This window comes from Brugia malayi, assembly GCF_000002995.4.
Source record: "Brugia malayi strain FR3 genome assembly, contig: Bm_v4_ChrX_scaffold_001, whole genome shotgun sequence".
NCBI classification, from domain to species: domain Eukaryota; kingdom Metazoa; phylum Nematoda; class Chromadorea; order Rhabditida; family Onchocercidae; genus Brugia; species Brugia malayi.
In genome coordinates this window covers 21,118,534-21,142,825 of record NW_025062479.1, presented here as the reverse complement: position 1 = coordinate 21,142,825, position 24,292 = coordinate 21,118,534, and the positions used below count along the sequence as shown (strand labels likewise).

Genomic DNA, 24,292 nt, shown 5'->3' with positions numbered 1-24,292 from the left:
GCTTTCCGATTGCTTAATCTATTATTTAGCAATGATCACTACTTTACTGAGCCTAATTGTATCTGATCAAAAATTGCCGTTTCCTCTGGAAAGGAAAATCTCTCATGCTAATAAACAATGGTTTATTTTGGTTTTGCAACAAAAATAATTTGAGAAGATACTAATATAAAGGGAACACATGTACAGTTCAAAGATTCTACTCATAATCTCAAAATGCATTAATTAATGATAAATGATATTATAAATTGTCACATGGTAATGGACTATAAGCTCAGAAAAAGAGGCCTAGAACAGCTCTTTATTTGGAATGTATCGATTAGATGAGATCTGAAAAGGATATATTACTTGACTTTTACTTTGACAACATTTTTCATTGTAGCAATAACTATTGTTATAGCACAGCAAATAACAACGAAAATAGTAATGAATAAAACAAATTTTAATGAAGATGCATTTCCAGTTGGTACTTTGAATTGTACTGTGTTATACTCTAATAACGGTATCATCAACCATTCGCAGTATGATTCGTTTAAACAATCACAAGGCGCCTGCAAGAAATAAAAAAAGAACAAATTGTTTGAAATGTTTACAATTTGAATTTGCAGATAAATAGTGGTTCAAATAATTTTCCTACTGCTAACAATGATAAGTAATTGTCAACATTTACTTATCACTTATAGGTAATCATTATAGGTGATGGTCAAAAAAGAGACAATAAGTCACATCAATGATGAGAATAATTTAATTAAAAAACTTTAATATATCACACAACTAGCTCTGATTCATACTTTAACTGAATATTTTTTGCAGTGACTGGTCAGAAAAGTGGAATTTTCCATGCATCTCAGAAGTAGCTGTGGGGCTTGCACTGTAACTACAGCATCTGAAATTAAAGTTTATTAAGAGTATAAGCAAATATATTTCTTTCTTATTCGAAGAACATCATGAATGAAATAGGACAGTTCGATAACTGGCAACGTAAAAGATAAAATCAAGTATGAATATAATAAACATAATATTTAATGTTAGCAAACTGTTTCAATGGTTCAAAAAAATAATAATAATAATATAAACCTTCTCCGGTGGCAGCATGATAACGTAAATGTATTGGTAATTCAAAATGCTCTCTGTGAACAAAATTTTTTCTTAATCCTCGTTTTGAACAAATATAAAGTGGCGTATTTTCCGATTTTTCTCTTGGAGCTTCAACGTCAAATGATGCCTCTGCACATGCATGAGTTGGGTATTCTTTCATACTGCAATACTACTTCTGGACATTCTTACAGAAAATGGAAGTGGAAGAGTTTTGTTCTTTTTTATGCATCAGTAAAAATATGGTATTAAATGCTTTAATGTTTGTAACATTACAGTATTCGGCGATATTTCAAAAATACTAAAATATGGCAAACTTATTCCCACTACTATAAATTTACTCAAAACGATTGTATAGAAATAGCAAATTAGTTATCGTGATATAACGATAACTAATTTGCTATTTCTCTTTATGTCTCTTTAAGGTTTTAAGAAAGTTTAGAAAATAGAATCGTCTGTTAGCATGAGAAGAGTATACTATATGTTAACAAAAGATTATTAAATGTGATAATGTGAAAAATCAGCATGAAAAGTCAACGAGACATTAATATAATCATGAATCGTTTTGAAAAATTCTTTTATATTATTAATGAAACAAATGAATTGAATACCTATCATGATCGACATATGCACCTGCAGGAATCATAAACTTATAGGCAATTAAACAATCCATAAACCGATTTGAACTGCCAATGCTGACATCCATCCTAATGTGCCGATGGAGACCGCTACCACTCCCATGAAATCAGATACTATAGATTAAACAAGACCATAGCCAATAATTGAAATATTCTTTTGAAATGAAAAAAACTCTCTAGAAATGACATCAAAAACAAAGTGCTATGCTATACATTTAAAGTTTACAAAGTAAAACCTTTATATCAGCTTTACGTATCGTTATCGCATCAACCCAACTGCAATGCTGACAAAAAACCAGGTCAAATACAGCAAAAGAAAGAAAAATATGAATAATCATATTAAATCAGAGACTACATCCATTAAGCTGTAAAACATAGCAATTTTTGGTGTTTTAATTTAAAAATATCTTCCACCATGCAAATATTTAAAGCATTAACGAAAAGTTTCAATTTCGAATGTGCAATGAAACATAAAAAGAATCCATCGATGACGTGGAATTCACCATCTTTTATTTCTACTTTCCAAAACCAGCAAATCCGCTAACTGTTGAAGTCGATAAAATAATACAAGATAAATGAATTTATAAAAGTAAAAATGAAATTTCACAGCTACATAAACAAAGACTTATTCCTTCATACATATTCGTGTACAAGATGAGTGATGCAAATTGGACAGTAAATTTTAATGAGCATGTGCAATTCCCTCTTCTGAAAGTTTGAACGGACAAAACCGATATGAAAAATAATAATTTTTTTTGGGATTGTTGTATCATTCAATATAACAGATAAGTATACAGAAATAGATTAGATAAAGAATATGAATTTAAGATACTGTTAGTATCTTAAACTAATACTGTTAGACTTCAAATATAAATGAATATATTTGAAGCATTAAATAATTCATTTTACAAGCAGAAATGCTTTCCTGGTTAGTTAAAACCTAAAGTTTATACATAATCATGTTTTAGTAAACAACTACGTAGATATCTTAATAGCATATAAGAATGACAGTGGAAACTTCTCGTCCATATCTTTAATAAGAATGTTAAGCATAGAGTTTTAAACAAAGTAGTTGAAAGAATATATAGTTCACGAAAAAAAAAAAAAAAAAAAAAAAACGTGCAATCAATACATATAACGAAGCATCAATGTAGCTTGATTTGTATTATGATTTGTTTTTCAAATGCATATACTAAGAAGTAAGTGTAACGACAGTTCCTGTACTTGAATCAGTATCACCTCGATTCCGATGATGTGATCTTATAACGGTTTTTGCTCCTTCTGACTGAAATTAGTAAATTACATATGGAAATAAAACATTCATTATAGTCTCAGCAACAAAGATAATGTTGTATCATAAGTCAAGAAAAAAAAAAGATAGGACTTCCAGACATGGGAAATAAAAAGTTAGGAAAATCATAAGATAATGAACAATATTTACTTGAAAGTGTGCATTCATCTGCTCTGAAATATTAAGTACTTCGGCAACATCAGGACGCTTACTCGGATTCGAACAAATGCATCGAGATATTAGGTCACGCAACTGAAAACAAATCTTGCTTTTGTAACAGACCGATAAAATTAAGGTTATTATGCTATTTGATAATTGCAAACGATAAGTACAGATGTTCCGAAAAATAAATTGTCATAATATATTCAGAATAATCAGAATAAAACCTGCTGCGAATAAATATCAGCTGGTAAAGGCGGATATTCACAATTTTCAATCTTTTTGCACAGTGAATATAAATTCAATTTATCACCATAAAATGGTGACTGTAATGCAGCCATCTGCAAAAAAAAAAAAAAAAAAAAAACATTAAATATGGAGAAACATGAACACAAAATATTCATTCAATGTAAGATAATGAACTAAATGATCAGCAGCCTATCACATATGACAATTTCTAAATTATTCACTACTTCATCCATTCGTCAGGTTTTGATCATTCAGTTCACATTTCCATTTTATGATCAACATTTGATCGTTATCTTTGCTTAAGTTCGCTATTATTCAACTATTCCAGCTTCAAGAAATGATATCTAGATCAAACTTCAAGAAAGGATAAGTAGAAAAGAAAACAATCATGCATTCAAATTTTAGCAGAAATGGCGATATACAACAACCTACCTCATACAGTAAGCAACCAATACTCCACAAATCTGATTTGAAATTATACCCATTCTCTTGTATTCTTTCGGGGCTCATATAGTATGGTGTGCCAACTAAAGAATGTGCCGCTGTAGTTTTTGAGCTGAAAAATCTACCAAGTCCGAGATCACCAAGTTTGACGGCACCATCCGCAGTAATAAATACGTTTGCTGGTTTGATATCTACACAGTACATCAAATTAATATAAGAAATATTGGTCTTGTATGATAACAAAGAGCGTACAGAAGAACATTGGATATAACGAGATGCATTGAAAAGATGTAATGAAAACGGGTAAAAAATAGAAGACTATTTTGTTACAATTAATTTATAACTAGTTTACCATTAAGTATAAGTTAAACCTACCTCTATGCATGATTCGTTTTGAATGCATGTGCTCCAGTGCACGCACTAATTGCACAAAATACTTCCAAATGATGCGTTCGGGAATAAGGCGTCTACTTTTCTTGAAATGCTATAAAAATTAAGTGTGCCAAAAAAATTCGAAAAGTTATAAAAAAAATTTACAGCTGATAAGTTTTGATTCGTACTGAATAAGAAATAGCAAATATAATACAAATTTAGGAGAGTTGCTCTTAATTTAAGAGATTATGTTGTTAATGAAAAAATATAACAGCGACAAGTATTTAGCACATATCTTCATGGCAGTGCAGTGCTAAACATTTAGGTATACTAATTTGTTTTGATCATAAAGAAAAAAAAAAAGAAGAGAAAACTTTATAGACTAACCCGTATCATGCGACTTAGATCGCCTGCATCCGCTAGTTCGAGAACAATGTTCAATTGATTGTTTTCAATAAATGAAGCGTAATATCGAATAACGTTAACATGATTCAGTTGCTTCAAAAGATCAATTTCCTTGATACAATCCTGTCGAGCCTTCGCATCTACCATATCATAAACCTTAGGCAGGAATATAAACAATAAATACAAGGAAATTCAGGCAATGCTGGATCCTTTTTTCTTTGGAAAAAAATAAAAATGAATAAGAAAGACTTGTAACTTACTTACTTTAAAAAGCCTCAATTTTTTCTACAGCACTGACTATCACCAAAGAAATAAACGAAACTTTTCATTATCTTAGAAAAAGCAAAACACACGGTAATCAAACGTAGGATGAAACTCAGCATCTCCAAATAAACTATTTTCATCAAATTATATGAGCATATTTGATGAATAGACAATAACATTAGATTAACTGCAATAAAATTTTTAGCAAATAATAACCTGAACTTTCTTCAAAGCAACATAACTACCATCTTCCTTGCATCGTGCCTTATACACTTCCGAAAACTGTCCTTTACCAATTTTCTTTTCAATTTCAAATGCATCCAATTTTCCATATCTTGTTGATAAATCATTCGTCGACATCTGCTATTCGCTCCCTTTAAATTATGATATATACATATTTTGCAGAAACAAGTTTATTTTGCAGTGGAAAATAGTATGTTATATAAAAAATTGAAAATTCATTCAATATTCTAAAGGATAACTTATTAGAGATTTTGCCTGTAATCGCAGAACTGACATGAAATAGGAAACAGAGAGAATTTTAATGATAGTAAAATGTGAAAAGTCCAGGAATTCTTGACTTGCACTGATCTACAAATTTACAAAAAATAGAGGAATTTTGAATGTTCCTTAAATATTTATATTAACATGTCATTAGACTGACAATAAATTAGCAACAAATTAAAACTTCTTACATATTTTCTTCTGCGTGAATAAGTCCTAATTTTTTAATTAAATACAAATTTCATGATAATGTTGCTAATATTTAATAAAAAATGACGAAAAAAAAAGGTATAAGATTTTATAAAAATCTAAAATATAAATAAATTCTATGTCTCAAATTAATAACAAAGAAAGAGAAGAAAATGTACGACGATGTAGCAATGGGATCGCTCAGATCAGTGTGCGCGATCGTCGTGCGCTCATGGTAGCATCATGTCACCATTGTCATCACATGTAATGGCAGTGTGGAATGCGAGCATATACAACACTCCGCTGTAAATAGGTAGGTAGGCTATTTTTTTTTTTTTTATTTGCAAATTCCAAACTGATAATTTAAATAATAAATTTTGAAAAATTGCTTTATTTCTGACATAATTGATATTTATTACGATGAAAGCGTCGTAATATATCAAATGGAAAAATAATTATTGTTGCACTTATTACATACCGCACTAGAGTTTACCGCTCTAAACGATATGTCTTTATTCATCGAATTGTAACTAACAGCATAACTCAATTCAAATCTCAAGTCTGTCTCGAATTGTTTGATGTTAATCTTTTAGTTTCAAGACATTTTGAAAAACTTTTAAAATCCAGAACCGGAAATTTTTGACTAAGCTAGTTTACATAACATTATTCCTATATAAAATGTTCTGCACTTACCATTAATTTATCAATTGCGTGACTAAAGTACATCTCCGAAATGTCTCCGAACATTCACTGCCTGTTAGTACATTCGTAGTGCTAGTATATAGCACATTTCATCTGGTCAACTTAAGTTTTTGGAATACTTTAACAGAACTTACTCTGAATGAGTAAGATACTGAGTAACAGTATTAACCATATTTCGGATAAATTCCATGGATTGTCAATATTACTGATTAAAAATAATTTATTTACACTGTTCATTTCTTTACTCTCTTACAATATATTAAGCGGAATGTTAAATAAACTTTTGTAAATTATTTGGTAGTTTTTACCATTTTCTGCCCTGAAAAGTCCCAATAGCCAAAACTATTACAAAACGTTATAAAAAATACACAAAACTTTGACTGATGAGCTGAACAATGACAATGTTTTTCCCCGATCTGGATAGACTAGCACCTTATATTTAACATTAGACAAAAATTTAATAGTGAAAGCTTCCCACTTATTTTTAGTTTTACTTCAGTGTTTAATTAAAAAAAAATAAATCCCAAAGAGGAAGGGGGAATATCCCGATGTTTGAAATATTCGAGATAATGTTACTTCACTAACTAATTCTTCTCTTCTCTATCTTTGGTGATTTTTGTGGCAAAATTACATTTCGAATATAATTTAACCTGTTTAAAACAGCATGACATTATACGAAAGAACACAAAAAAAGAACGAATATATAGATAAAAGACCGAGGATGTATAATTATACCAATAAAAAACGTGACTGCAGAAAACTTGAAAAAGTCACCCGTTTTTAAGCAAAACAGAATAGATTCTCCAAAATTTGAAATAAAAATATCAAATTTAGTGTACTATCTCAAAATCTACCATCATTTTGCCATCTGAGCACCTATTACTACTATAAAATTTCTAACAAGAAATAAATTTATCAGCAAAACCTCTTTTATCCAATCCACCTCTATCCATAACATCATCCAGCAACTTCATAGCTAGCTTACTGTTCATCAAGTTAAAATGTTTCTCGAGAAAATCGAAACTTTTCTTAGCCATTTCAACATCACCATGCCGAAGCGCCATTACAAACTCGTAAAAATAGAAATACAAATCCTTTGATAATGAAGAATCTTTTGGTGGCAGTTTTTTCCATGGTATTTTCCGTTCTTTTTTTGTTTTCTCATCAAGTAACAATGATGACTCATCATACATTGATAATAGAAGACGATGTCGCGCAGATATATCATCATTCTGCAAATTCGATTTGGAAAATGCATCAGTACATTATACTCACAAACTTTGCAATCAATACAAAATCTTATTACCCAATAAATGTTCAAAACTTAGCTTTCGGCATAGTATATCTCACAGTCGAACTTTTGGCCTCTTTATAGCATTCTTTACGATTTAATTCTAACACACAACCTATATGGGTATCATTTTTCAAGATAGCATCTCTTTTAAGCCTCGTGCCGATCTACATTAGTCTAAAAAATTATTTTCCCATTAGTCTGGGCCCAAATTATGCAGCACTGAAATTGAAACTGAAGTCATAAATGGTACTAAGTCGAAATCAAGTTCTCATAGATAAATTACATTGATTATGCTAAATTGAATAAGCTAAGCTATTCACATAAATTAGAAAATTGCTTACTTTTCGTAACAGCAAAAGTACTGACGCAATTTCACAGTCCTTTAAAAGTTCTTCACCATAACCAAATCTAAAAAACGAAAAATTTTTTATTTATATCAAAGAATCGTTACTAGGACTTTAAAGCAAAAAACATATTACAGGACGTTCAGACCTTAAAATGATTTGTTTGGAATGAAAAAAGTATAAAACAGCAATTCACTTTGGATTATCTGTATTCTTCATATGAAGTGCCCACAGATCATCAACAGTTGCAAGTGCGTCTGCATACATCTCCAATTCAACCTGGCAGGCCGCTAATTTCTCTAAGGCTGCTAACTGACTACGAAATTCCACTTTCAATAATTCCGCTCCTTAAAAATAAGCAAATATAAGGTAATAATATTGTTAATAAAAATGAACAAATATAAAGTAATAATATTGTTAATAGATAAAATAATCTGAATTTTTTTATACCTAACAATCAAATGTACTGAAAGGAAAAGTTTCAGAAATGCCTCCTTCCTTGTTGCTCTATCATTCACCGTGATATAAATATATTGAAAAAGCAAGCTACTTCTCATACATTTTCAAATGTAAGATAAGACTTTCATAATTTGCAAATATGAAGTATACAAAACCTCGTAACAAAAACGGTAACGCTAGCTGATATTCATCAATACTGCACAGTGCAGAACCAAGCTCGGTGCAGTGTAAGCCACCCAGCCAAAATCCCTGATGGTTGAGAATTAACTCAATTGCGCGATTATAACAATCTTGCATATAATTCAAATGATCAGAACAAGCTGCAATCATGTAAGCTATAACTGACTAATAAGTTAATGTCATATTGTTGAATTAAATCAAATCAATCAACATAGTTATTTGGGCATAAAAACATTAAAATTGAATCAGCATATTAAATAAAATAATTATCCTTTACCATGCATTTATCTTCGTTAGGTAGCGCTCCCTTCATCTGAGATCAAATATTTTCTTTTTTATAACAGTCTATACAGTGATAGCAACTGAAGAATAAATGGACAAAATTTTTCCTAAACTTCTTGAGTGAATAGCTTCATTTCCTTGAAAGAACACACACTTTTGCACTGGAAACCAACCAAGTTTGGTTTTTGTTATAAGATAATAAGTCGACAGACAGCTTCCTAATAAAGCAACACTCTAAAAATTTGTGGACAATAAAAAGATTACCAAATATGTTCATTTCGTAATTCCTCATTTCTGCATTTTTGAAGCACCGGGCGGCTTTTAAGTAATGGCTATACTGCATACTCCAGTCACCCATTTTCTCATTAATTTTTGCCATTTGTATATGACACATACCAGCATACTGTTCACATTCTTCATCCCTAAATAATTTCCAAAAGCGAAATAAGAATTCTCTAATAGCTCAAGTGAGAACACTTTCATTAATACATTTTTCAAAAATCGTCGCCTCTCCTTGTTTTTCTCTTTCTTTTGTTCTAACTTTTTCTTAGTTATTTAATATAGAAACATTGTTTCACATCAATAAAATTTTCTTGATTAAGAAATATTGAAATGAATTGTTCAACCGGATTGCCATAAGTAGGAGGAAAAATCTATTTACTTTACAACAAAGTGCAAAGGATTCCATTTTCTATATTCACAAACTCGAAGCAAGAATTCAATGAAGTGTGAAGTCAAATAATTAACATATTCTAATAATTCTATAAAAGATTAAAAAGTCAAACTCAAAACGTAGTGCTAAATCTGCAAGCTCCGCCAAAACTTGGTGATTATTTGGTTTCTTCAGAAATTTCTTCTTTAATGAATCCAATGCTGATTTGTATTCTTTCCATGGATCTTTATAAGGCTCAACCATAACATATATTAATCATCCAGTGATGCTGAAAGCAGAGAAAACACATTCCAACCGGTGAAACTAGCTAGCTCCAGCATAAAAAAGGAAAAAAAAAAAAAAAAAAAGAAGCTTGCTCTTTGAGAAAATGTGACTTTATCACAATTATTCCTGACCTCTTAACAATGATATCGACAATGTGGTCAAAACAATTGCAACTTTCCACATAGAACTATCCCGTATCTCGTCTATTTGCATGAATTATTTAACGTTAACTGAACTGAACTATCTGCATTTAAATCCCAACAGCATTCAATATTAAACGACGAACTTTACATCCCTTACAATAGTAACATCATGTCGTAATCCCGGAAGGAGTTAATTTTGACTCCTTACACAAATTTCAAATGGAAGGCCACAACCTTATGCAGTCAGACAGCAAAGCTTTCCGATCATTCAGTTGGAACAGAAACAAGTACAAATGTATATGCATACATATTTGTACATAAACACGTATAAAGGAAACAACTCTTTTATGTTGGCAAATCAAGAGTATGAGATCAATAATTTATTAATGTATGCATATATACAAATATATATCGACATAATAGAAATGAATTTTAATGCCTAATTGAAAAATGATCCATCAACTCCCTATCTATATCTGTCACCATGGATGATATATCCAAACGCATTGCGTCATACCGCAATATACAGTCGTCCATTTTTTTTTCAGCTCGATCTTCTGCACTGAAAATGGAAGTTTATGTTGAAAACAAGTTGTAACTGCGAACCTTGAAGAAAAAGTTAAGTTAAAAAATATTTTAATCAACTTTCAATTTGGGAAAAAGCATGTCTTTTTTTTTTCTTTTGAAAACTCACGTATTCTATCAAAAGGACAAATTAAAACATCCTTAACATAGAGAATGAAAAAACATCCCACAATATTAGTAGTATTCCCTACGTTTACAGAATAATTTACTTAATCAGGCAACCCTTATAATTCAGCAAAATGCGCAATGTATTTTTTTGGAATAAGAGAAAGTTTTTCATGTCCCCACTGCAACCATGGGTATGGCAGTCAACGAAAAGTTACCAATAATAAAAGAAATGCATATCAAGAATTTTTTTCTTAAATCTTAAACAAGTGATTTTTTGTTTCCTAAGTCAAACCAGACTGTTATCGGATCTTAAAGCTATGAGAAAGCATACTTCTGGATAGCATAACTCAAAAAATTGAAATCATGCAAAATTAGGAATTCCTTAAGGTCGTGAGTTAACTTCAACAACTCATCTGCAGCTCGTATCTGAAAATTAGCCTTAGATTAAAAAAAATATTGGTACTTCTAACAATTATATGTTGAAATGATTGCCTGATAGTTTGTTGTTAATAATTTATTGAAAACACTTAGTTACCGGAAAATTTCATGTAATTTGTGGTACTATGATCAGATATAAGGCGAATCCCATGATAATTTAGTAAAATAAGAAAAATGCTTTCGTAATCTGCTTTTGCTTCCCAAAGAATGAACAACATTAAATTCTCTGTCATTTTTAATTTTTAATCTTGAAAAAGTTTCCTTTGCCTACCATAGTAAGCAAGTTTTTACAATGTAAATAAATAAAGCCTTTAAATAAGCATATTAAAAATATCTGTCTCGATTATATCTGTCTCTCAAAAATTCTCACCAACCATCAGAGCAGCCCGTGCAGCAGTTTCGTTCCTCATTGTATAATAATCACTCATTCGACCTACTGGATTTTTGTGAGCTGCATCATCAATATTAATCTGCAAGTTAATCTTACCAAACAAAAGATTTAGTGGAAAACTTGGGCATAAGGCAATCTCCTGATGTAACAGTGACTGAATGACTATGATTTCATGAATAAGTCATTCAGTCGTTGTATTTAATCAATTTCGTGACTTCACTGTTAATGAATTAAACTTAGAATGGAGTAATTACTGACTTGAGGCGAAAAATGTGTTCTTTACCAATACAAGTAATTCCAGAAGATAAAAAGCAATTAATATTGAAAAAAATGATCAAGAAGGAAGAATATGATAACCTTTGCGACAGAAATAATATTAATAAAGTTATCATTCAACGATTTGATGTTATCCTTTAACCGTCGTTTATATTCCTGCACAATCAGCGCTTTTGTTGCTATATTTCGGCCACTCTTCCTCACTGTTGCAGCTGATACTTGCGCCATTTTTGACTTCACAAAGAGCACTCTGAACTGAAATCGATAATTTTCAACTTATGAAATTTAAGCAAACTTGTGTATATCTTAACAAAAGTACATCCAGATACATCATATCAAATACAATTTGGTTATATTACCAAACACGTATCTAATTTTTACGTCGTACTTTTACCGGAACGCATGCAGCATTTCAGTCTAATTAAATGACATAGTTTTCTGCTTCATTTCAAGTTATTTTTAAGCGGTAAAAAAATACAACGTTTCCACGCATAAAAATATGATAAAAGCGTGCAAGATGATCCCCACGCTCCACACGTCGCTGTACCACACGGACGTCACCCCTACCTTCGCCTCTCTCTCTTTCACGCACTCAGCTCATCCACAACGTTAACGAACGCTACACATCTTTTCCTGGATCTTTCATAATCAATACTCTCTGCAATTCGTATAGCTGTCTGTCATCTCATTACATTCGAAGAGAGAACTCCGTATGAAGGGGCAGTTATGGGAGAATGTCTCTTTTTACCTGCGTTAATTGACCGTGGCAGAGGATTTCATCGGTTATGCAGTTTATCTTTCTTAACCGATTCTTGTGCTGTAACTATAATTAACCATAACTTTGGGAAAGTTCTTTTTTTTGGTAAAGTCTTTTCTAATTTCTATTATAGGCATTTTTGTTCACTTTATGATTTATAACGAGCAGTTCTGATTTCCATACAGAAGAAGTTAGACTATTTAAGTGGTTTGTTAGAAGATACAAATACTTATGTAATGAGGTGAAACGATAGTTTAGAAAAAAGTATTTTTTTCTCTTTTTTAATCACTGAATTTCAGATGGGATATTGGCATAGTGATGGACAAAAATCTCTAGCATTTAGTCTGCTGTTGTTCAGTTTCCTCAGCAATATTTACTTTTCGTCTTTTTTTTTTTTTTAATCACTGAATTTCAGATGAATATTGGTATGGTCATATTCAGTGACTAGTGAATTTTAATTTAATTTCATTTTAATGAGACTGGATAAGTTGACATCGAGAGAAAAGTACTGGTCAGAGTTGAAGACGCTTCGAATATTATAAATTTTGAAGCAGTGGAAGTTCACGATGAGTGTGGACTCTGTGCAACATGTCACCAAACTGCAAAGTTTTTTTTTTTTTTTTTTTTTGTTAAAATTTTTATTAAACTAGAGAGTCATTTATGTTACAATTTTCGCGTAACTTATTTTTTGTTTTTATGTTTTCTTTTGCGAACTGTAAGTGCAGGATTTCTTTACTTCATATACATGATGTGATGCATTAAGAATGGTGGAAGTAAAATAAAACAGTGTTAGGATTAACAAAGTGTGCGTAACTTTCAAGTGGTATATCTGAGTTTACGGAGGTAATATAGAGTCAGATTTGGTACGATGAGTTACTTTATTTATGAAGTATCAAATTTTCGTTTTTCGGAAATTTATTTAAAGTTGAATTAGAAAATTTAAATCTAGGTTTAATAAAATGACCTCCGTGAAATGTTTGGAAAAAAAAAAACAAGCTGAAATTATCATTTAGAAAGTTTGTCGCGCATATCGGAAGTTGTCGCACCATCATGTGGCGTTACAGTAGAAACTTCAGCGTCACATCTGAACGAGGTTATCATAAAACTTTACCAGTTTTATTTCGAATTTGATATAGTTTGAGGTTTTCCAATGACTTTTGTTCTTTTCTGTTGCAAAGAATTTAAACGGCACTTTTTAACTTCAGTTGGATAACTTTTCATCGTAAAATTTCCATCATAAAATACAGTTGTTTCTTTCATGATCGACTGTGAATATGCTTTTACCTGGACAATACCATTATAGGATCAGTTGTTTGTGTTGCATTTGAATACGCATGGCATTTCGGAGGAAAAAGAAGAACGATTACGAGAGTTGTATAAACGACTAGATATGAATGAGGATGGATCCATCGATATGCAAGATTTGAGAAATGCTCTCAAGCAGAGGGCTCCTTATATACCGAGTGGTGTTATACCTGTAAGATTTTTGGCACTTGAATTCATTGGTCAATTAATTGTGTGAATCAAATTTAAGACGTATATTTTTGTCAGTTGTTTTTAATTTACCGGACTTTTTGCTCAGTTGTGTTTTACAGTTTTCAAATTGTTCTTTCAAAATTCTTTAATAAATTTCCAGGAATTGTTTGCTCAAATTGACCATTTAAATGACGATATAATAACGTTTGCGGAGTTTGTACAGTATGCTGTTGAACATGAGAAGAAATTGGAAATCATATTCCGAGATTTAGATAAGAATAACACGGGTTAGTTTTTCCTCTCTTTGTTACTTTCTAGTTTTGTAAGGATTTTTTTATGGTTTAGAAAATCGAAATAATTGATTCCTGTTATTTCGCTTTTCCAGGACTTCTGCTGAATTTTTATCGGACTTATTGCAGATATAATTTCATTTTCTGGGCATTCGTCAGAAAAAAAGCTTTCTCTTTTTTTCAGGCTATGTCGGTGTGCAGGAGATCAAGAAATATTGCGAAAATCTCGGTCTCCCAATAACCGAAGCAAAAGCACAAGGAATTGTTGATTGGTAAATTGTCTGTTCTTTTTTGTAGCAGTAGAAATTATCGTCCATTTTTGAAGTTATAAAATGAAGGCAAATGGAATGTTTGAGTCAATTCCGAAATTATTTATAAAGAAATTCTTTTGTATTTTCTTAGGAAGACGTAGCTGAATATAGGGAAGCATTGTTTTGAAATTAGTTAGCCGGCTGAAACAAATCTGTTGCCATGTATATTCCGGCGCTTTGTATTTACCTTTAAAAAAAAAAAAAGAAACAAGTGAAGATGCATCTTGGAATCAGAGAACAAAGTTCAATGTGTTCTCATTCAGGATGGCACGCACAAACTCAGCTTCTGTGAATTTCTCAGAATTCAAAGATTTTATGTTGTTCTATCCTCGATCCAAACCAGAAGAAGTTGCGAAATTTTGGAAGCATGATTTGGTTAAATTTTGCTGCGAATTTTTACATTCGAATACTCCATATTTTTCAAAAATTCAGGAAAAATAAGTTTTAACGACAATAATTTATTATCTTCTGCTGATTTATCTCAGCTGTATCATAGGTAATTGATATCGGTGAAGATAGCCAGATTCCAGAAGATTTTTCGCAGCAAGAAATCGCTTCAGGATTTTGGTGGAAACATTTGGTGGCTGGTGGAATTGCAGGATGTGTGAGTCGAACGTGTACGGCACCGTTAGATCGAGTAAAAATTTATCTTCAAGTGAGTTTTTTGCGTTTTTTTTTTTATTGTTATGTTGTATTAAAATAAAATTTTATATCTTTATGCCCATTATTATTCCTTAAAATATTGCTTGGTTTAGGTTCATGCGACTCTACTCAACCGATTACGGTTTCCAAAGGCTGCGAAACTTTTATATGAAGAAGGTGGACTGAAATCTTTCTGGCGAGGAAATGGTGTTAATGTCGCGAAAATTGCACCCGAATCAGCTATCAAATTTCTTTCTTATGACGTTGTACGTGTCCTCTCATATCGAATACTTTAGTAAGCACCACGACCAATTATTATCCTGCATAACATCATATTTCAGGTTAAGCGACTGATTATTAAACATAGAGACGAAGGTCACAAGCTTCAAATATCAGAACGGCTTGCTGCGGGTTCTGCTGCAGGTTTAGTGTCTCAAACAATTGTCTATCCTTTGGAAGTACGTTTTTTTTTGTTTTTCTTTGTTTCTTCTATTCGTTTTAGTCTTTTCAACACCCAAATTGCATATCATTTGCACTAGTTTAGTTTCGAGGTCTCTTCTATAAATTCAAAATTTCGTTGATTTCCGACTTTCAGGTATTAAAAACACGCTTAGCGCTGCGGCGCAGTAATCAATTGGAAAGCGGTTTAGTCGATCTTGCCGTCAAAATGTATAGAAATGAAGGCTTTCTTTGTTTTTATAGGGTAAAATATTGGTTTACAATTGTTCTTAAATTCACTAGATAAATCTTACAGGTTTAGTCGATGTCTATTTTTAGGGAATTGTTCCCAATCTTATCGGCATCATTCCTTATGCGGGTATTGATCTGGCTATTTATGAAACACTTAAAAGTTATTATGTGAACAATTACAATGCTCATCCAGTTCGTGATATCGTCGCTCTTCCAGTATGTGGTGCGTGCAGTTCTATTTGTGGTATGTTAGCAAGTTATCCGTTTGCTCTCGTGAGGACGCGATTGCAAGCTCTAGGTATGCTTTATTTCATTGATAGAATTAGGCTCTATATTTAGTTAATTTTACCTAATTTTGAAGTGGTATGGTCTTGTCAAATTTTTTTTATACGTAGAGTAATAGAAATGATGTAATGCAATTCTAACATTCCTATGTCACACCGTGACATTTCTGTTTTATAATGCATATTTCAGCGATATCAGATAATTTGACTCAACCAGATACTATGAATGGACAAATGCAATACATTTGGAAAAATGATGGGCTGTATGGATTTTATCGGGGACTTACTGCTAATTTAGTGAAAGCTGTGCCAGCAGTTGCCATAAGTTATTATGTTTATGAATATGTGCGCACAGGTTTGGGTGCTCCGATGATGTGATGATATGTTAATATATATGTATTTTACATTTGCATACTTTTTCATCGTGTTTTTTTATGGGAAATTTTAAATCACTGGAAATGAATTGTTGAAACTTCTATTGTTAACATTAAAACAGGTCGCATTACATTTGTATTTCTTTTTTTCTATAAGAGCATTCCTTTATTGCTTCCTTTCTTTATACTTTCCTTACATCTTTAAAAATGTGCTCCTTCATTTTTGTCTGATTATCTGACCATTGAGCATGATATACCTCATAATAATGACGCTACTAAATTTTCTTCAGTCTATCTACCACTTCGATCATTAGCGTGAAGTTTTTGGTCTAAAAAAAAATTTAACAAAAAATTTGATAATTTCTGCTGTAGCTTTTTCCAGGAATTCTTTTTGACTAGGGAGATAGACCTGCTTCTCTCTTATCTAAAAAGTAAACCTTACATATTTATTGATGATAACAGTGTCATTAATAAATTAACGGTTTATGACTCAAAGTTCTTAATTGCCACTACCGTTGTTGTTTTGTGATATCGCCAGCTTTTGATGATTTTAAAAATTTAAGAATTAACAATGCAAAAATTACATGATGGTATAAATCCTCGAAGAATTTTTATCCTTTTTTTTTTTTTTTGATTGTAATTGAATTCGGTTGATTGAAGTACATTTCATGCTTGAAAATAGGGTTTTTCGGGTTTAAAATTATAAAATTAAGATGGAGAGCTATTTGGTAATGAGTTACTTGTCTCAAATAAAGGGAGTTTTAAATTTAAACACACCTCTCAAAAAAGTTAATAAAATGAGAAGTTTAACAAGTAATGGTTCTAGTGTTGCTTTTTGTTATCTCTCCAATGTCTAGTTATAACTTGTTGAAGTGGTTTTTGGTCCTTTTAAATCATTGCAGGGATTTATTTATGATTCCTCTTGGTTCTCTTATTTCATCTAAATTGGAAATGAATTGTTGAAACATGTTTATTTAATAAATCATTGTAGTTTTTCTAATTTTTGTCTGCATTTGGTGTGATGATTCTGCTCAAATACTGTGTTATAGTTCTTTGAAATCAAGGAAAGTATTCACTTGTAGACTACTTTTTAATAGATTCGTATGCATTATGGAAGTCGAAAATTTTGATTGAATTTCGTGATATAGAAAAGTGATGAAGAAGGCAGTTGCAATACGGGGGAAAAAATAGGTTTAAGATAATTGCTTTAATTTCAGATGAGGAGCATACGAGATACAGGTGTGCAGTTTCCAAGTACATTAACTAGCGATGAAAAACGTCTGAAAGAAGCATACGAGAAATTGCGGGCTATTGTAGGTTTCCACTCACCTAGTTTGATATAAGAAAGAGCAAGAGATGTTGATGGGTAGAGTGCCAAATAAACTTGCAGAATTTATTGATGGAATTAATGTAACCTTTTTCAAATTCTGTAGTTGATGCTCAGAAATAATTATGAGTTTAGTGGTTCTTGAAAGAGTTGGAATATTTTGTCAGGATATTGATATATGAAAATACATTTATATATTGCTGCTTAACTTAGTATTATTGTCAGTGAAAAAATACTTCAGTTAGTGAAGTAAAAATTTGCAGCGAAAAGCGATAGCTGCAACAAACAAAGTAAATGTTAGCGGAACAGTTGGTGACAACCTCAAGACCGAGCGAAAAACAACCAAAAGACGTGTGAAATTCTTTTATCTCGAATTCTGTAAAAAAAATTTCATTTTGATTAGTAGTTTTGATATTTTTTCCATGCTAATCAGTAATGTAACTAAAGGCTGCTCAGGAACTGAAGTCATGCGTTATAATTTAGAAGCTGTATTTTGTATTGAAATTATTACATTTTTCTTTGTTTTAGATCTACAGCAGGCGCAGGAGGCTACCGAAGAAGTGAAACGGAAGGTTTTAATTGGTGCTGTCAGTTTTAAGAAAGCTGATGAAAAGAAAGATTCATTCAAACGACCAAGTTTAATTGGCAGACGTCGAGTAAGATTTTGGTGATGATTAGTTTGAAATTATTGGAATGTTACTTGTTCTGGATTTGGTGCATATTCTTTCTTTATCCTTTATTACTGAATTCAGTTTAACTGTTGTCGTCTACAGTGGTCACAAAATAGAGAAAAAATCTGCAATTATTTTTCTATTTCCCTTTAATCGGATGTCAAATTTTTTTTTTCATAATGATCATACATATGATCAATATTTTTGAGATTTTGATTCAAAAGTTTTTTTATATTGATGGTACGGTCGGATTTGTGATAGGATAGTGGCAAAACAAAATCCGACAGTGATATGGTGGGTTGTATTAGGACATTGCATATCTTTTGCTTTTATTGCATGATTTTGTTTTACTTGGATGTTTATCAAGTTTGCAAGATTTCAAAGAATCTTTATTCATTCCAAAACTTACTGACTTTTGCTGGAAATATACAGTATGTTGGGAATTTCAGTTATAATGTCTCAGTGTTTCAGTGTAAGAAATAGTTTTGCACTTTAGCTATAACTCGGCTTATTTTTAATTATTATAAAAATATGAAGGCACTGCACACTTTTCTATGAATTTGTAGATGTATACATGAGGACTAAGAAAAGGGAGGACTATTGTATCCTTAAGTCTAGACTTCAAATATATTTAAAATTTTCCGTTTCATTTTAGTTTTGAAGTTTTTTTTTTTTTTTTTTCTGAAATTATGCAAATTATGATTTGATTGTCATTCTAAAATTAAAACGAAATCTCTACACTAACAATGTTCTCTTTTTTAATCATTAATTTCTAATCGTTATATATTTCTCTTACAGGTAAATATCAGTAACACGGAGTTGTTACCACCGAATGCTGATGATGATACATATAAATCACTTCCCTCGGATGATTCTGGAACGACAAAAAAGACCGGAGAATCTTCCGACATTAATAAATCGCCTTATGATTCTGATAATTGCCAGAGTGCTACATCAGACACTTCTGATGTACGTAAACCAAGCCCGAATTCCGCTGCACAGACGATTTCTTCAGAATCAGATGAGTTTGATACTTACAAGACCGGAGAAGAAGCAAACGCATCTTACAACTGCAAATCAGCAGGAGTTCATGACAACGGTGTTTCCGATACCAATTCACAATCTTCGTCTTTTGATATCTACAAACCTGCATCTAACGATGATGGCTTTGACAATTATAAACCATATTCAACGCAATCGTTTTCCTTTGACGCAAACAGTGGATCATCGTCTTTTATTGGTTTTGAGCAACCCAAGCCGTGCAGGGTAAATACTTTTGAGTTTTTATAAAATTCGCTCAAGTTGCTTCTACTTAAAATTTTGGAAATAGGGAAAATCGAATTTTGATGTTTCAACCTTAGATGATTTCCACTTGTTTTGTTACTTCCAAAAAAAGAAAAAAGAGTTTTGAAATTCAAAAAAAGAAAGACAGTTGTACTATTTCCTCAGTTTTAGGGTCCTTGTTTATACATTCGTGGATACGACTTGATAGCAGATTCTTTACGGAATGTGTTCAGTAAATACGGTGTGATTAATAGAGTTTTTGTGGAGGAACGTCAGAAGTACGTCTGTAACTTATTATCTTTTAATAAAATAAGAGGGGCAGTTTATTGTTTTGAATATTTATGCAGACAGTGTGAAACAATCTTTTCTTTCGTCTTCAAAATTCATAAATCTTCAGGAGTGCATTTATTACATATGCCACAACGGCGGAAGCGGAAACTGCAATAAAAGAAGTAAGTATATATTCGGTAATTTTAACGTGGGATACAATAACTAAGATACTTGGATAAGAATGGCTGAAAAGCAGTATTTTCATACTTGAAATATGAAAAGTAGCATTTTTTCCAAAAAATCAAGTCAAATTCATTATAAAAATATACTCAAATCCATTTATAAACGCAATACCAATTAAAGTAGTTCGATAAAAATAAAAAACAGCTGATCATAACATACAACCCAAATCCGGAAAGTTTTTTTTTTTTCAGATGGATGGAAATATGGTTAATGGAATAACATTGCGTGTTTCATTTGCACGCCGTCAAAATCAATGTAGTGATTCTGGACGCTTTCGGAGTAGTAAATCATTCGACAGGAATAACGATAATAATGACAGAGGTGGAAGTGATCGTTCCAATCGTTCTCGGAGCCAAGGAAATTTCTTTCGAGGTAACGAACGTGTTCGTTACCGTGGTGAGAAAAGCAGACGAAGTCGTAGTCGGGGACATACGTATGAAGGCGAAAGTTCGTTATTACCAGCAAGTTCCACTGAAAATAATGATGATTTCTTGTCTGGTCCGAACAAAGTGTCAAGTGATGAGGGGTCAGCAGCGGAAGCATCTTATGCAAAAGATGATTTCTGGCCATCGGGAACTCAATCACGCGGAAGGACGAATGAGGGATCAAACGTTGAAAAGGATAATAATAATCAAGAGGATAATTTTAATACGTATAAATCAACAATAGCTGTTAACGAAAAGGATGATTTTGTTAATGTGAAAGATGATTATTTTGACAGGTATAAACCATTTAGTGATGATGGAAGAGGTGATAGTACTAGTACAAAGTCTCGAGAAACATCTGATGGTAATTATCAAGAGACTGTTGTAAAAAGACATGGTGGTTATGAGCACAGGAGTTGTGAAAGACGAGGTGGTTTCGACAACGATAGATGTCGTAGTTTCCGATGTGATGAACGAGGTGGTAGAATGCCTCGACGAGGTAGCCAAATTCGTGGGGATCCATTATGGCACTCGAAACGGCAGAACAATGAGTTAAGAGGTGGCAAGTATTGTTCAAATGCTAACTCAGATGTTAGCCAAAAGAACTCATGGCTAACAAAAAATGAAAGTGGAGACAAGAATGATTTGTGGACATCCGGTGATCATCATTCGAGTGCACATAGTAAAAATGCTAATGATAATAAAGAAAGTGAATCACAAGAAAAGGATAATGTTAAGGATGATTTCTGGCCTTCATCTTATCATCAATCTAGCGACAGAAATGACGAATCTTCGCATATTCCTGTAGAAAGATTAGGTGAAGATGAACCATTTCGAAGAGGTACACAAGGAGATTATAGAAATGGAGGAAGAGGTGCAGATGGAAACGCAGGATTTCGACGTCAACGTCGCGGTTTTGACAAAAAGAATGCGCGGCCTGATGATGAAGAAGGAAAATCATCTTGTTGGCCTAGTGAATGGCCTAATGCTGATAATAAACCACTAACGGACTCATGGCCTGTATCATCTGACGGTAAGACACCCAGTTTTCTGCCACTTCCTCCACCGATGTCTAAAGTTCAAGTAGCATGGAGTGAAGCTAGTAAATTTTTTTATCAGTAATTGATACATTATTTGATTCTGATCGTTGTTATTTGGAAGTTTGAGTTTTCATTCTTTTAAACTCTGGAGATTTTGTCTTCAAGTAACACAGAGACTTTTACCATATGTGTTAGCTTATTTTTGGTTGTGAATGCAAAAATTCACACTTTCATCTCAAAATATATGTTACAAAATGAAATGTTGTTGAATTATGAACAATACTTAACATTCAGATTAAATCATCCATTATCAAAAGGCTAATGAATCTCTTCTTTTTTTAAATACTTTTATTATTTTGGTCACTGGTTCCACTTTGTTTGCATCTACGATGTCACCGCACAATGTCCATTCATTTCTACTTACAACAACCAAGCAAATGACCCATTTGAATATTTTTTTTTTCTTTGTAAAGTCGTGATATCATTACAAGTGGTCAGTTCATTCATCAAAACTATTGGTCAGACGATTGTTTGAGTTTGAGACAAAGTTCAGATGGTGTCATTTCATCATACAGGAAACATTCCGCTCGGCAGGATATTTTCCTTGTGCAAGGTCTTCTATACAAGGTCAAAGGCCCTTTGTACTACTTTGTCCTGCCATCTAAATCAGAAAGAAAAATGATAAATATTGACCATCAATTTTATAGCTTACATCTTTATTAAATTGTGAACTTTTAATTCATTATCTAGTTTTATTTACGAAGTATTTCTTCAAATAATGCTTTATGTTTCAAATGAATGGCGAGCTTTCCATTAGCATATTGATAATAAAGTTAAGGAGTAGATTGAATCATCTTCCTAATGTCTGACAAGAATGATTGATAATGTATGTGACTTATGTGTCTCTTGTTATAACTTGCAGTCTGTTCAATCTCAGTATTTTTTTTTTTATGACATAGGACTGATTGATAGAGATATTTTACTGACTGATGGAGATATTTTGGCAGATTAAGTTACATCGACAAATCAGTAAATAATTTTTTCTTTTTTTTTTTTTTTTTTTTCAGCAAAAAAGAGCTCCGAAGAGGTGGCAGCAGTAATAACAAAAAAAGAAACAACTGTGGTACAACATAAAACGGAAATAAGGATGCAAGTATCGTATGGTGAGGATGATCCTTTTGCTTAATGAATGCGTCGTCGTATATTAAAAAGATAAGATGACATTCCAAAAAGTTTGAATATATGTTCAGTGAAAGTTATTGTTTTGATCTTGTTCGAACTTTAAATTTGAAAAATATCGAAATTTTATTTGTGATGAATATTGTTTCCATTCTTTTTCTTACTGCAGATTTATAGTTATTTAAACTTATCTGTTAAAATAATTTGTTTTTTAATCACCATAACAGTTATTTTAATCCTGCAGTTTCGTTTATTTCAATTATTAATAATATATGTTATCTAATAACTCTAGATTGTTTTACGAAAATCTATCTAATTTTAACAGTTTTTCATCGTCTTAAGATCACTACTATTATTATGTAATATATGAATCTTGAAAATTCAATATTTTTAATTTCACTTTTATTTTTTCGTGAATGATTTTTGACCTAATAATATATTAGTTTAATTAAGGCTGTTCATGATGCTTTACATTAATAATGAAATAGGTGTGGTAAAAAGTTAAGTTTTCAATGAGTAGCTACTAAGTAGAACAATTTTGAAAACATTTGAAATATTGTTGTTTTTCATCAATCGAAACTTATTTCTTTTGCTCTTTCATATCATTTTTTGATGAAAAGGATGGATTAGTCCGAACAATAGCTAAATCATAATTGATTTGTTCTATTGTTCTCTTAATGTAGCTCCTTTTGTAAGTAATAAGGACAGGTAAGACTCAAATCTAGCGGAAGTTGTTTGTCGGTACTAAATGCTTTGCTATTACACCTAGCAACCTAGCAATGATAAAAATGATGAATTACTTTAGAAAATGATTATTGCTTGCAAGAATGCTATTTACTCAGCAATAACTACACTTTTTACAGACAAAACTGAAATAACTGATTCCGGAATTATTGAAAAGATCCTTCCACTTATTTATTTCTTCAAATAAATACTTGACACGGAAATATATATTATAGGTTTCTGTGAATTTAATGAATTCAATAATTTTTGTATCATCCGAAATATCATATCTTGCTCTTTGGAACATGTATGTCTTCGATTCTAAATGCTGATTTTTTTTGTCTTTTTTTGTTTCTGGGAAAAATGATAAATCGTATGGAGCGGACGATGTATTCAAGCAGAATAAACAGATTTCATTGCCACGATCCATTTTTGGGAAGGACAAATTAGGTCATCTCTTTCATCCTGTTGCATTTCCTTATCATCTGTCTCATATCAGGGAAGTGTACAATATACTGCAACTGATTAGATTAAACCAAAAAGTTATTACAAGTGACAAA

The 24,292-nt window shown here is 31.7% G+C and overlaps 6 protein-coding genes across 8 annotated transcripts; 2 read left to right on the top strand and 4 right to left on the bottom strand.

Moving 5' to 3' along the window:
• Window positions 1-341: 341 nt before the first annotated feature.
• Bm4227 (Uncharacterized protein) lies at window positions 342-1,765 on the bottom strand (the record flags this gene model as incomplete). The annotated part of the gene is made up of 4 exons (XM_043075621.1): window positions 342-548; window positions 789-883; window positions 1,075-1,256; window positions 1,704-1,765. 4 exons carry the CDS (start codon window positions 1,763-1,765, stop codon window positions 342-344), a joined length of 546 nt encoding a protein of 181 aa, XP_042931555.1.
• Window positions 1,766-2,922: 1,157 nt separating this feature from the next.
• Window positions 2,923-5,274, bottom strand: Bma-nekl-3 (Serine/threonine-protein kinase Nek7, putative; the record flags this gene model as incomplete). Its single annotated transcript, XM_001897786.1, has 7 exons — window positions 2,923-3,015; window positions 3,172-3,273; window positions 3,408-3,521; window positions 3,862-4,064; window positions 4,249-4,357; window positions 4,633-4,806; window positions 5,131-5,274. The coding sequence occupies 7 exons, from the start codon at window positions 5,272-5,274 to the stop codon at window positions 2,923-2,925; spliced, it is 939 nt and encodes a 312-aa protein (XP_001897821.1).
• A 1,931-nt stretch (window positions 5,275-7,205) lies between these two features.
• On the bottom strand, window positions 7,206-9,784 carry Bm11018 (Uncharacterized protein; the record flags this gene model as incomplete). The annotated part of the gene is made up of 6 exons (XM_001897785.1): window positions 7,206-7,541; window positions 7,945-8,011; window positions 8,144-8,294; window positions 8,562-8,741; window positions 9,133-9,290; window positions 9,654-9,784. The coding sequence occupies 6 exons, from the start codon at window positions 9,782-9,784 to the stop codon at window positions 7,206-7,208; spliced, it is 1,023 nt and encodes a 340-aa protein (XP_001897820.1).
• Window positions 9,785-10,380: 596 nt separating this feature from the next.
• On the bottom strand, window positions 10,381-11,974 carry Bma-mdt-22 (Surfeit locus protein 5 containing protein; the record flags this gene model as incomplete). Its single annotated transcript, XM_001897784.2, has 4 exons — window positions 10,381-10,510; window positions 10,973-11,067; window positions 11,454-11,549; window positions 11,828-11,974. 4 exons carry the CDS (start codon window positions 11,972-11,974, stop codon window positions 10,381-10,383), a joined length of 468 nt encoding a protein of 155 aa, XP_001897819.1.
• A 1,095-nt stretch (window positions 11,975-13,069) lies between these two features.
• Bm4401 lies at window positions 13,070-16,574 on the top strand (the record flags this gene model as incomplete). 2 transcript variants are annotated; one of them, XM_043075619.1, is made up of 12 exons in its annotated part: window positions 13,070-13,109; window positions 13,517-13,596; window positions 13,807-13,980; window positions 14,140-14,266; window positions 14,454-14,541; window positions 14,844-14,955; window positions 15,077-15,235; window positions 15,336-15,488; window positions 15,564-15,680; window positions 15,818-15,925; window positions 16,000-16,210; window positions 16,387-16,574. In XM_043075619.1, 12 exons carry the CDS (start codon window positions 13,070-13,072, stop codon window positions 16,572-16,574), a joined length of 1,557 nt encoding a protein of 518 aa, XP_042931553.1. The 2 variants fall into 2 exon arrangements, with proteins under 2 accessions (XP_042931553.1, XP_042931554.1); XM_043075620.1 differs by lacking the exon at window positions 15,818-15,925.
• Window positions 16,575-17,787: 1,213 nt separating this feature from the next.
• On the top strand, window positions 17,788-23,016 carry Bm9417 (immunodominant antigen homologue, putative; the record flags this gene model as incomplete). Of its 2 annotated transcripts, none has more annotated exons than XM_043075617.1 (8): window positions 17,788-17,883; window positions 18,161-18,248; window positions 18,426-18,553; window positions 19,367-19,834; window positions 20,024-20,130; window positions 20,250-20,304; window positions 20,557-21,823; window positions 22,898-23,016. In XM_043075617.1, 8 exons carry the CDS (start codon window positions 17,788-17,790, stop codon window positions 23,014-23,016), a joined length of 2,328 nt encoding a protein of 775 aa, XP_042931551.1. The 2 variants fall into 2 exon arrangements, with proteins under 2 accessions (XP_042931551.1, XP_042931552.1); XM_043075618.1 differs by having other exon boundaries at window positions 20,557-21,892.
• Window positions 23,017-24,292: the final 1,276 nt, after the last annotated feature.